Below are 13,564 nucleotides of genomic sequence, written 5' to 3' on the forward strand. Positions count from 1 at the left end.
CAATTAAAATAATACAACCATAAGTCAAGTGAAAAATAGTCACAAATCATTTAATTTTTAATAATCTCATAGACGATGTTTTACTTAAATACTATACAGATCTAAACCAGCTCAAAGCCTTGAGATCTTAACATCACGCGAGTTGTAATACCGGCAAAGCAGGAAAGGGATTGATAGTTCAATATTTCATACATTTTTAGTTATCTCCAAATCACTTAATTTTATCAATCATTGATGAATCAATCCTAAAATTGATCTATCAATCCTCAGTCCTTCAAATTGAACAACAAGCTTCAACAATTTGACTTAAAATAATGTAGTAATTATAATAGCATTATTAAATCTAATTATTATGATTAAATTATACTTGACTTTTAAGCACGAAACACGTTTTCGGATTATGTCAATAATTTCATTATTAATTTTGGTCCAAAATAATAATTATTGGAAAAATCGTTTGGTATTATTTTTTTCATAAATTAATTGCTCATCTGATTACTAAGATGTGTCATGGTAGAAGTCTTTAAATCGACGATCATAGATGTCGTTAGTAGCGAAGCGACCTAATTCGATTGGACTTAACATACAAACAATTAACACATTTAAAAAATTTACGAGACCCTTTGTATCAACAACAGGTCCCCTTGTACTTCGAAAGATCAGGTCGCAGGTTTTCAACTAACCAATTAAATTAGGCCACTAGGAATTGTGTAGTCTATTTAAGGGACGATAGTGCTTCTAATCCAATCGAGGTATTCGTAAACTTTACTGTAGACGCCTGGGACTCCGTCCATGCCACAGGGTATTGGTCCAAAGCTGACGACTCCTGTGACTTCGTACGTGCGGCCATTTTCGTACATGAGTGGGCCTCCGGAGTCACCTTTACAGGAATCCTTGCCTGGTTGTCCACCGGCGCAGAGCTGAGCGTTCCATAACGTGATACTGCGGCCGGGTAGTGAGTACACTGGTTGGCATTGCTGTGGAATTGTGGATGGGGTTAATATGGGTCAAGAGGTTGTGGATGGAGAATGTCGTGAGTTCCAAGTAAGATTCTCTCGATTCTTGTGTCGAACATAGAATTTATTGGGTCTGTATGACGGATGTAACAATAGACTCGTGTAAGTGGTGAAAAATACGTGTTAAGTTACATCTAATACACTGTTCCAACCCCTATGGGGACTAAATACTGTAATTTCGCCTGATAACTGTTGTCAGGGAACCATATAGAAAGTAGCATTAGCAATTCTCCGACATTTTTAATTGATTTTGTCTGGACTTTAAAAGAGAATATGACCTCTGAGTTTGTTTCGGCATTTCTTCTCAGAGTAGTCCGATAGGAAATGCCGGCCTCATCTAGTTATTTAAGAGATTGACGTGTAAAAGAGTTACATTGTAACCTATTTGCAAAATAAATATCATTTATCATTTAGCAAGTAAGACTTACCTCTTGGCTAACGAAAGGTAGATCAACGTGGAGCTTGACAGCGCTGTAGGACTGTCTCGTACTAACTGCTCCCCAACCAGCCGCGAATAATGTAAAGTTGATGGGACGGTTCTGAGGCAGCGTCAGGTCCTTGGTCGGGAGACAAATCGGCCGGATGAAGTCTGCGAAATCATTAAAATGGTGTTAAACTACGGAGAATGTGAGACTAAGAAAATATTGCTGTTTATCAGATGATAAGCGATATATATGCAGAGGATGGACTAATAAAAGCATCATCATATTCATCTCTGGTCATACAATTCAGGTTAGCATTTTGGTATTTACTGACATTGTACCAAAATGTATACAATACTACCTTCTGCCTGTAGCTTCGCCCGTGTTCCCGTGGGATAAAAACTTAAAAAGTAGCCTGTCTTTATAACAGACCATTATTTACCCCTGTTCCAAATTTCATCACGATCCCTTTAGCCATTTTGACATGATTGAGTAACAAAAATACAATAAATCACTTTTGTAATATTAGTAAGATACGCGACTAAACCAATTCGAAAGGAAAGTCTTCCTATGTACCTGTGAACGGTGCTGTTTGTGCCAGCCTGATCAGAGCGATATCATTCCTCTTTAACGCGCTCGCAGGGTTGTACTGAGGATGAGGATGGATCGACTCGATGTTGACTTTAATAACTCCATCTGTGCAGTCTTCGCCGCCGGCTTCTACAGGCGCGCAGTCTTTGCCGTCGTGAGCGATGTCGTATTCTCCTAAACGTACTCGTCGTCTGAAAGTGATTATAAGATTCTAATGAGTTTTTATAGAAAATAAATTCATCGTCTTCCAAAGATAATTCTTCTTCTTCATCATCATCATCATCATCAGCCGAGAGACGTCCATTGCTGAACAAAGGCCTACCACTTAGTCCTCCACTTTCCAATTTTCACAATTCTTCTTTAATTTAAGAAAGCATTATGCATTTATGAGTTGGCTTTAGTAAAACCGTGATATTTTAAAAACTCCAGCTTAAAGTACATATCATAATTTCTTTGTCAGGGAACCTGCCAATATATATACGAAACTAGCAAACCCGGCGAACTCTGTTTTCCATGATTTTTCCCGAATTTTCTTTGCCTTAAACCTCACGCAACCCGAGTCCTTTCCCACGAATGCAAAACCGTGGAAATCGGTTCGTGCGTTCTGGAGTTATAGCGTTAGGAAGGAAAACCCGACTTATTTTTATATAATAGATAAAACTTACGGCGTGCCAATAGTGAGAACTTGACCGGCGACACAGTGACCAGCTGTCAACACGTAGCGACCACTGATGAGAGCCCCACCGCAGAGCAGTTTCGTCACACCCTGCTTCACGTACTCGATTATCACCAACCATGGGTACTGGTCTACCGTTGTTGCGTTACCACCTGGAAGAAGGAGAGGTTTCAATGTTAGTTCTATGTAGTACTAGCAAACCCAATGATTTACCCTGGTTTCTTGCTTTTCTCTTTAATTTATCCAGAATTTTCTTTGCTATAAACCTCATGGAGCCTGAGACCTTTCCAACGAATGCAAAATCGTGGAAATCGGTTCGTGCGTTCTGGAATTATAGCGTCAGGAAGGAAAATCCGACCTCTTTTTATCAAAATGGAGTAATCAAGTCAAGAGCAAACTCGGCGAACTCCGTTTCGCCACAATTTTTTTTTCCTGATTTTTCTTTGCTATAAACCTCACGGAGCCCGAGACCTTTCCAACGAATGCAAAACCGTGTAAATCGGTTCGTGCGTTCCGGAGTTACAGCGTCAGGAAGGAAAACCCGACTTATTTTTATATAATAGATAATATCCATGTTTTAAGACTAAATTTCATTTTCTCCGCACACCTCTCTGATTTCTCTGTTACTTTTGTGCTTTGAGATATTCTCTTGAAAGAGGAGATGGTGATCTCTCTAAACTACAAAGATTTCATTTTTAGTTAAGAGGTTGCCGATCCAAGCATTGCTTCTCGGGCCCAGTAGGACTGACGACTGATCCGGTGCTGTGGACTACCTAGCGGGTTTACCGAAGCTCCGGCTCGAAAAGCAGGAGTAGGAACGGGGTGCTTTTTAGTCAGTAAGAGTCTGACACTCCCTCTCACCTTGCCCAAGGCGGGGGAAGACATTGGACGATTTTTCTTCCTTAAAAAAAGTATTGCTTCTCTTTAAAATAATTTCTGATTTCGGTTAAAACTTCAAAGTGTTTGTGTGACTCTTGACTTGATTACTCCAATTTTTATTAAAAAGCATTTGGAAATGTGTATAATGAGACTCCGGTGTTGGGTGAAGTTTTAAAATGAAATATACTGACCGACAATTTTATTTCCGACTCTGCTGTCCACACCACAACATTCGCTCCTCGGGTCTGGAGGGAAGGCGGTCATCTGGGCTTCGCAGCCACCGGGGGGTATCACTGTAGGGTCCCGGTTCGGAGGGGGGCCACAGCAGACGCTGTATTGTTCTGGACCTTCGCATCTGAAGAATAGAGTTTAATTTTTAATGCAGAGACCATATTAGTTGGTATAATGTAGTAACAGGTTACATTAAGACCTTTTTTTTAATTTGCTTTGACGACGTTTGGCTGCTAATCTCGCCTTTGTATGTTTCTCACATAATAAAGGGTGAACATATTGCTTAAGTTCAGAAGTCTGAAGACTTCCAGACTATACATATACATCCTACTGTCAATTTTTAATTATGGGAATCATTGTTTTTCTGGTAATGTATGAACCGCACAACATTTTGGTCAGCATTTATACCTGTTTACTTCTTGGCCATCGACATAGTCACGTGAAATTAAAACGTTTCGTTCGAATCTTATACCGAATGTAAATACAAAGGCGTACAGGCGTAGATATAAAATTAAAACCCATTTTCCTCAATTACTTGTGAAACTGGTTTCATGAGGCTACTAGCTAACAAAATGAATGATCAAGATAATAGATATAACCTAGGTAGAAGCATACGTTTGATATTGTAATTAATTGCCAAGTTGACTGCACGGTTGGTGCGGTGACTGGGCAACCGGCTGCCGGGCAACGTATAGTAGGTTCGATTTCCGCACGGAACAACTCTGGGTGATCCACAAATTGTTGTTTCGAGTCTGGTGTCATGTTTATGTGAACTTGTATGTTTGTAAACACACCCACAACGCAGGAGGAAATGCTAGTGCGGGGCAACGTTTTTAATAAAAAAAAGTAAACTGTTAATTACGATCACGTTCCATAACTGAAAATTCCGTCCTCAAAAAACCCAATAATACTTTGCTCAAGATGGTATGATAGTAAATTAGCGACACGGGGGATTCCTGTCAGAGACCTCGATGACGTCATCGCGGCCATTAAAGTAAATGGTAGACGAGGAAATACATTATGTATAAAGATACATACAACTTGTTATGCTACAGTAGGAATGTCAAGGACTTTTTAAGGCTATGTTTGAAGATGGTGCGAGGATTCGATACGTGGATACGTGCGAAATACGACGGGCCTTTTTGCGAGTCGCGTGATTTGTATGTTAACGTTGGGATAAGTATTAAGTATAAATAAATTATCTTACTAGCTAATAAGACACGACACTGTACATGTACAATGCATCTCTGCCTACCCCTTCGGGGACAAAAGGCGTGACGATACAAACATATTCTTAAAACTTTGCATTTAATACGAACTTTGGATTCATAATAGAAATTGACCTTCTGTTTTATGTGGTACATTACTCCTTACCTTGACTTCTGCACATAGGCGATGCTCTCACTCGGGACCGGTGGTTTTAGCAAGTTCGCTAAATGTGCGCACGAGTACAAGCTAACACATTGCCCCGCCACACCTTCAGGGGTGTAGCAGTTACCAGCTGGCTTCGGTGGACAGCACACCTGGAAATCAGAAGTATGGTTTTAAATCTACTGTCTGTAAGGGTGTGATGTTGAAGCTGATGAAGGGTTTACTAACAGAGATCGGACAAACTTAAACCTTAAAGCTGTTAAATTAATGGCTAATTTATATAACCTATCTATCTGTAGATTTGCTTACGGTATTACGTTATTAAAACTGGTTGTAAGTCTAAAATCCACCTGAAAATGAAGGGATTATGGCAAAACAATCTAGTCATGTACCAACACAATTCTAAACTTTGAACTGTAACAGAAACTTTAAGAAAGATAGAAAATGTCCAATAATTTTGTCCGATTAGGGAATATGGCCACCAGTTGCTTCGAGCCTTTAATTTCTTATTCTCCTTCAAAAAACATTTTTGCGATAAATAAATAAACCAAACTCCTCAAACAGTAATATCTAAACAAACACTACTAAAAGACGTGCACAAAAACCCTCCGAAGGTCCTCAAAGTGATTCTTGTTTGAGGAAACCTCTGAATGGGGAAATCAAAGAGTGGTACACAAAAAGTGTAATCGTTGGCGCTTAATTCATTGTGCCTTGGTCCTTCGGGAGAGGGGGCGGTTTGCAGACAACCGAACTGATTGATGTCGTGACGGATAATAGAGATGATGGACCCGTCAAATACAGTTTTATAATACGGTAGTTTCCTACTAGTCAAATTCAATACTTTTATCGAAATGTCAAAAACGTTACGTTTCTATGAATTTTGTATGAAATACTCTATTATGACGTCATTAGATTTTTACGTCCGTCCGTCCGATGAACCGAAGGAACTTGTTCTTGTGTTTACTTTTAAGTGATCGGTGACGCCTGAAGTTAATCATTAGTTGTATGAACTTTCTGGATGCCTAGTACAATTCTGAGGTTTTGGATCAAGGTCGTTTCGTTCAAGTTATAAGTATAATGGCAGTAGTTAGTTTCAAGTATTTATTAGTCATACGTTAACACTATATTTCTTTTCCACGGATTTTCTTTGGTAAAACCCATTTACGTTTCCTATTCTATTATACTTTAATATGACACTATTTCGATACATGGACGTACACAGTAATGCGTCCATTGTTAATAGTAGCTTATACGTCACTGATCACGTCATGACATTTTTTCCCTGGTTTTTATGCGGTTTCAAGGCATTTTTTGTATTTATTTTGCATTATTCTTCTATTTAAATAGGTTAATTAGTTTAGTAGTTGCGTAGGATTATTTAGGGCCATCTGAATTGAACTTTCTATTTATTTATTCTGATCCTAACTATAATGTCATCCAGTGATAAAAATAATTACGACACTGATTTGTAAGTTATCATGGTGTACGTGAACATTAGTTGTCTCGTTGCTGATATGGTGATGATGAATTAGTTACATTAAAGATTAAAGAGCAAAGGAGTATATAGTATACTTACAGCAGGTGCAGAACCAATGTAACCGCATTGTGACTTCTGAAGCAGCTCAATGTCTTGAGTGGTCCTATCCTTCTTGTTGATCAGGTCCAGTAGGACTTGACAGTTGTACACCGACACACACTGGCCATTCGCCCCGCTAGGCGTCCGACATGAAGATTCTGCGAAAAGAAATATAGAATTTAGCAAAAATATTCCCTGTGACAGATGTAGAAAGGTCCAAAATTGATTGAAGAGGGGTGCATTTAACAATTGGAGGAAGACTATACATTATGTAGGGGTAGGGTACAAAACAAATCATAAAATAATAAAGATCAATCATGATGAACCAAAACCAAAATACACGTACCTAGAAATAAAAAATATCGTAAAAAAGACAACACACGTAAATCCTAATGAGGGTTTCGCAAAACCCTTTTTGATTGTAGACGATTTAAAATGTAAAAACGGATCCCTGTGTAAACCCTTCACGATAAAAAAATAGTATTAGGTACACGTAGGTAAGGGAGGTATAGGTTTGCAAACGCTTTAGCCAAATCAGGTAAGTGACCAATGTATGCCCAATGTTCCGAGAATGTTAGAATTTATATGTATGGTTAGAAGTTAATTATCACTGCCTGGATTGCTCCGTCTGTCTATCCAACTGACTACCTTACTCAGAAGAACGTTAATTAGGTCTATGACACATTTAGGGCTCCCATCATATTTGTTGGCAGTATCTAGATAGTTTACTAGAGTTGCAAAAGATGATGCCTGATCCGGAGCTGCGGACTACCTAGCGGGTTTACCGGGGCTCCGGTTCAAAAAGCAGGATTAGGAACGGGGTGGTTTTTAGTCAGTAAGAGTCTGACACTCCCTCTCGCCTCGCCTAAGGCGAGAAAAGTCGTTGGATGATTTCCCCCTCAAAAAAAAAGAGTTGCAAAAGATGACAAGTACTGAATAGTTGAAGAATGTTTATATACCGAGAGTATTAAGGTGGTTTTTGTTTAGTAACGCCTTTTACAATTCAAGAAAAAATCAGAAAGAAAGAAAAATTATCGTGATCGAAACTCGACTGAACTATAAAACATACCCTTCTCGTGGGAGGTGTCTGTGGATGACAATTGAAAGTTAAAAGTTCAAATGCCAAAATTAATGGACTTACTTTAAAGGCTTCAATATTACCTGGTGCTTGTTTCTTATCTAAATGGCCTTCTATTGGAGTAGAAACAAAAAATGAGATGTGACACTAAATCAGACGAACGTTTTAATACAGATTGATGTTTTCCAACCATTCAGTAGTTATATTTGTCTAGTATTTGTACTGAACACACAATATCATATTCTGTTTGTATTGCTGTGAGTGCTAATGTATGCAGTCATTCTAAATATTGATATAGACTTACAAGGCAGTATGAAACGCTTGTGTATATGTGAAAATATGTACAGATTTATTGAGCGCTGCTTTACGATAATTTTGTTTGTGTAGATACGGTTACTAAAAAGAGATATTTGGCCTGAATTCCATAGAATATTTGTCCAAATTCTGAATGCAAAACATCAGATAGATTTGGTATTTAACGGGTTTTAATTTGTAGCTCGTATTTACAAACGCTTTTCACAGATCAAGGTAGAATCATACAGTTCAAAACGTCTAGATTCTCTAAGTTTGATAACCTAAAGCATACACCACTTGAATAAATAATTGAGGAATGCTACTAATCATTACGTTGCGATCAGTAGGAGCCGACCAGCGGGTAAAACCGCGCGAGATAAAGACATATTTGTCATATGTTCCATAGATAATGTGTCAAAGTTTTAAATGGAAATCATCAGATACAGATATTGCCATTGATGTGTTTAACCTCTTGTATGTATATGTTATAAGACACAATAGAAATTTCATTGTGTCTCGTGAGGATCCACGTCTCTGCACACGACGGGTTAAATTAGTAGTTACTGTTTACAAACGCTTTTGACAGGACAAGGAAAATCGTTTTCTAGATTAAAAAAAACATACCCTTCTTGTGTGAAGTGTCTGTGGATGAAAATTGAAATTTATAAGTTCAAATGCCAAAATTAATGTAGTAAACTAAGAGGCACTAGTGATTTTAATATTACCTGGTGCCTTTTCGTCATCAATATCATTCTCTGTTGAGTAATAAAACAGAAATGTTATATTAGACCAACTCAAAAGATCGTTTATTTGGACAATGATACATACAATATAGAGATCACTCATATGATTTAAATAAAACTACAAGTAGTACTCGTCCACAGAAACATAATACAACTAAATATTTCAACTAAAACCGAAAATTTTAATTTTCAAACAAAATGAATAATGAAATTAATTAAGTATTATATTCTGTGGGGTCAGTTCTATGTTTCTTGACCATAGAAGAGCTGTACTATTGTAGGTTATCTAGGAATATTACGGGCATGCGGCACAGCTATTATAATTCTGTATTTGTAAAGAGTGTTCAAAAAAGCTCAAACAGAAAAATACAATTTTTGGCTTAACTACTGGGCCTATTTCGCATATTTTTCGTATATTGTCAGCCAAGATGATAACAAATATGTGGTTTAAATTAAGTCATAAGAGGTTTCCCCATACGGTATATGTATTTAATAATGAACTTACCAGTACTGTTACTAATTTCATTGGTGGTAACTGGAGGGACTTCTAGAGTTGCGAAAAAAGTTCATTATTTTTAGAAAATGTATTTGATCGATTAATAGCTATTAATATCCGGGAAAAAGACCATCGATTCTAATTTGGCCTTGGAAAGTATTATCTGAGTAGTGTAGAGTTTCGTTGTCCGATCTAAACAAGCGTTTATTCTATTTATTTTATGGGATAATAACTCATAACGTAAATGGCTAAAAGTGGGTGTGGAATTTCTCATCTCCGCCTCTATGACTGTATATTCATATATTTAAACCCGTCATGTAATGTTACGTTATGTATAACGTTAATTTCAAAATTGTTAAACACATCACAGTGATTGGCTACTACCAGAAAGCTAATGTTATCATTTGTAGCCGTTTCGCTGTTTAAACCCGGCTTTTGTTTTATCAAATGAGATTAGTCAAACATAAACGAATTTCAAATAGCCTTTTGTTGATTTGTTTTGCTTTATGCTTGAAAATTGTTACATTTTGATATTATGGCCATAAGTTACGGTAGATGCAAGAACAAAGAAATAAAAAAACCATGTGTTTTGATAATTACATTGATGTAAACTGTTTATGGACAATATCACGGTTCACGCGATAGTGCATAATTCAAGACTATTTGCTAATATTTTTTTTGTGGAAATTGGATGGACACGATCTTATCCAAAAGGAATTTGTTTTAAAAATATAGATGTCTCTAATTTGTTATTGCGTGTTAAGTTTTTTCTTACATTGCCATAACATTGTTTTATTCTATGGTGTCTAATTCAATATACTCCTTAATCGATTCGATTGAGTTTTGTTATATTTTTGTTGAACTTACCAGTTTCAGTTCCATTGTGAACTTGTACTTCAGGTTTTGTAAATTTAGATTTTACGTTAGGGTCTACCTCTAGCTCTACCTCTGGGTTTACCTCTGGGTCTACCTTTGGGTCTACTTCTGGGTTTACCTCAGGGTCCACCTCTGGGTCTACGTCAGGGTCTACCTCAGGATCTACCTCAGGGTTTACCTTATGGTCTACCTCAGGGTCCACCTCTGGGTCTACCTCAAGGTTTACCTCAGGGTCTACCTCAGGATCCACTTCAGAGTCTATCTCAGATTCTACCGTAGTTGGTGCCTCAGGTACTGGCATTGCTAGAGTTAGAAAATCAATATTATTAAATAATTAGATCTCTAACTACTAACGTTCAGAATGAACAGCTAATAATTTGTAGCAATTAGAAGAATAACAACATCAAGGACATTTTTTTATAAATAATCGAGAAGACACATAGGTGAAGTTACACTAAGCAAAGTATTATAACAGATGGGTGGCATTAAGACAATTGTAATTGATTTTGGTAACTCACCAGTGGTTTCTAAATCGCTTTCTGTCAAATCAAAGAATGTCATTTAAAGGCGATGAGAAGAACAACGCAAATTTAACAGTCAGAATAGATTATTTCAGTTTGCACTAAAAAGTGTCGTAAAATTCCCAAACATGGTAAATCACTTCACAAAAATTCCAAAAATCCTACAATATTATATTCTGAATAGGAAGGTAGGCAGGCCTTTGCCCTGCAGTTGGACGATCATAGCTGATATCTAAAATCTACAATATTAACACATTGAACGCCGTGGTGGTCACCGGTGATCGACGTTAGCGGAGGATTTGCCTTCAACAGTTTTCTATTGGCAGTCAAAGATTTAAACGAAAGGTTAAATTGAATTGGAAAAGAAATCGCCAGTAAAACAACTCACCTCGTACCACAGGTTCGGGTAATTCTTCCGAAACTTCTGGCAAAGAATTTGTCTCATTTCCTACATCTATTTCTGTAGATTTAGAAATTGTTATTTTAATACGTGTATTATCATTACAAGCTTATACCGTATATGGATAATATGCTCTTATTTTCACTAAAGGACCGATAGGCAGGCTTTAAAGTCTTAGTTCTTTAAATGACGTTGCAACATGCAACACGAGTATCTTTGCAACGTCTTCCTAAGTCTAAGCTTGCGGATCAACCACTCATTGTTGCTACGAATAAATCTTGCATTATCATTAACAAGATTTTTTTTTTGCTTCTAAAGACCTTAATATTGTTCTTATTCTGTTCTTTATAAAGAACGAGTGTAATTTGTCTGATGCAAAATATTTCAATGACCGAAAGTAAACCATGGGTGAAAGTCTTTAAAATTCAAAATAAGCAAACACACTTTTAGTTGAAATATCGATTATGTGTGGTGTTATCGTATAACTGAGTTTGGCGATACCTGATTCAGTAAAATAATTTAATTGTTATATACAGAAACAGTCTTTGATTTTAGACAAGGATTAAGAAGTAGTGCTTTTCAAAGTGTGTTGGCAGAAGAAAGATTGTGAAAAGACGTATTTACAAGTCACAAAGATAACAAACGACCGAAAGAGAGTGAACCATAATTGAACGAAGTTAAAATTTAAAATCAAGAAACTCACTTTTAGGAGGTGGTCTAGCAGTTTTGCTCGGTGTTATCACTGAGTGTGGCGGTATTTTTTCTAGTAAAATATGTCATTTGTTATTTACAGAAACTGGACTTATGATACAAGATATAAAGGTCTTAAAAGAAGTACTTAACAGAGTTTGTTTAAACAATATTTTAAATATAACAGACTTACTTCCCGGGCGCTTTCCAATTTTTCTAGCTGTTGATAGAAATGTTTTAAAATAGTTATAAAGAGTTCGGCGTAATATTTTAAAAACAAATCTGTCTTTCAAAAAGTTACTTACGCCGCTGTTTATACCCTGGGCGACGGCCAGGACGGCCGGGACGATGATTAGGGCGGCCTAACGAAAACATGATGATAGTAAATTAAGTAATCGTACTAGATATTATGAAATAAATGTATAGCTTCAATATTTAAACGTTAAAAACTCACCATACGGATCGTGAACAGACGAAGAAGGAAGTAAACTTCCTGTTGAAATAATACAAAATAATAATAAACTAATTAATTGATTGGGAAACAAACATTAGTTTGAAGAAAGTGTGAAAATAGAAACAAAATTGTACAGAGATTAAGATTTCAATAAGTGAAGACCAAACTAAGATCTAAATCAGAAAGGTTTTTGAAATAAGCAAGAGCATGTTTAATTTACTTCTGAAAGAAAGCTAAAATAAGATTGCCAAAACGTTTTAAATTGTAGAACAAGATACAAGAAGATGCCAACTAGATAGAATAAAAGCACTACTAGTGCAAAACACACGCTTTCAATTTAAGAAAATAGTATTCAAAGAACAAACAATCAATCAATTGAACATAGGAAGAATCTTCATGAAGAAGGAGATACATTAGCAAAGGCTGCTAAATTGAGAACTACAGAAGAACAAATCATAGTTTTCTCAATGCACACACAACTCACCGATAGGTTTAATGATTACAATTTGTGGCCAATATTTGAAAAGCTTGTCTGTGAAACATAAGATTTTTTATTAGACACATTCACCCTTCATCGTTTAATATCATAATCCTTCCACGTAATGCTCTTTGTTACGCCAAATTAAACCCTAATAGCACGGTAAGGTTAAGTTTGTTTTCTCTAACAAATATTATATTCTCTTCATCATCACATTAAGAAATGTTAAGAAAATCAGCGTCATACTCTTTTTAATCAACTTTTTTGTCAATAGTTTTGGGATTATCATGGGAAGCATTATCAATGTTTATAGTTTTAGCATTCTAAATTTTATCATTTTCCTTTTTACTTGACTCACCTTTCAATCGATCATCGTATTTCGCGTAGATTTCTGTTAAAAAGTTATAAATGACTTTAGTTTATTTCCTATTTGGTTTATTATTTTCAATAACAACTGCGATTAAACAGCTTTTTTTTATACCACGACGGTGGTAAGAAAGCGCACGGTCCACCTGATGGTAAGTGGTTACCGTGGCCTATGAACGCTTGTAACACTTGGGGCATTACATGCGCCTTGTCACACTTAAGAAATCTATTTACTCCAATCTTGAAGATATACATACTACCTTTAGCAAATACCAATGTTTTTTCGATTAGATTTAATTTCTAATGAAAGTAATGCCAGTTTTAAACACTTACCACTTACAAGTTCTGTTAAACAAAATATAAATAAATTTTAATTAGCAAATGTTAATAGCAAACTCTAAGGTTC

The 13,564-nt window shown here is 36.4% G+C and overlaps 2 protein-coding genes across 12 annotated transcripts in view; one reads left to right on the forward strand and one right to left on the reverse strand.

The window, feature by feature from the left end:
- Window positions 1-13,564, forward strand: part of LOC118279069 (protein MTSS 2) — a 162,871-nt gene that overhangs the window by 95,114 nt on the left and 54,193 nt on the right. The window lies entirely within an intron of this gene.
- LOC118279070 (phenoloxidase-activating enzyme) lies at window positions 25-13,517 on the reverse strand. Of its 4 annotated transcripts, XM_050698295.1 has the most exons (21): window positions 13,492-13,517; window positions 13,151-13,183; window positions 12,799-12,846; window positions 12,315-12,353; window positions 12,166-12,222; window positions 12,054-12,080; window positions 11,874-11,933; window positions 11,159-11,230; window positions 10,768-10,788; window positions 10,241-10,552; window positions 9,383-9,424; window positions 8,860-8,889; window positions 8,759-8,776; window positions 7,832-7,849; window positions 6,763-6,920; window positions 5,190-5,338; window positions 3,776-3,939; window positions 2,695-2,857; window positions 2,015-2,220; window positions 1,445-1,605; window positions 25-977 (listed from the first exon to the last, which is right to left on the reverse strand). In XM_050698295.1, the coding sequence occupies exons 10-21, from the start codon at window positions 10,548-10,550 to the stop codon at window positions 720-722; spliced, it is 1,677 nt and encodes a 558-aa protein (XP_050554252.1). In that variant the 5' UTR covers window positions 10,551-10,552; window positions 10,768-10,788; window positions 11,159-11,230; window positions 11,874-11,933; window positions 12,054-12,080; window positions 12,166-12,222; window positions 12,315-12,353; window positions 12,799-12,846; window positions 13,151-13,183; window positions 13,492-13,517; the 3' UTR covers window positions 25-719. The 4 variants fall into 4 exon arrangements, with proteins under 4 accessions (XP_050554252.1, XP_050554253.1, XP_050554251.1 ...); XM_050698296.1 differs by lacking the exons at window positions 11,874-11,933; window positions 13,492-13,517 and having other exon boundaries at window positions 13,151-13,210; XM_050698294.1 differs by lacking the exons at window positions 12,799-12,846; window positions 13,151-13,183; window positions 13,492-13,517 and having other exon boundaries at window positions 10,241-10,403; window positions 10,440-10,552.

The sequence above is a fragment of the Spodoptera frugiperda genome, chromosome 14 (genome assembly GCF_023101765.2).
Source record: "Spodoptera frugiperda isolate SF20-4 chromosome 14, AGI-APGP_CSIRO_Sfru_2.0, whole genome shotgun sequence".
NCBI classification, from domain to species: Eukaryota; Metazoa; Arthropoda; class Insecta; order Lepidoptera; family Noctuidae; genus Spodoptera; species Spodoptera frugiperda.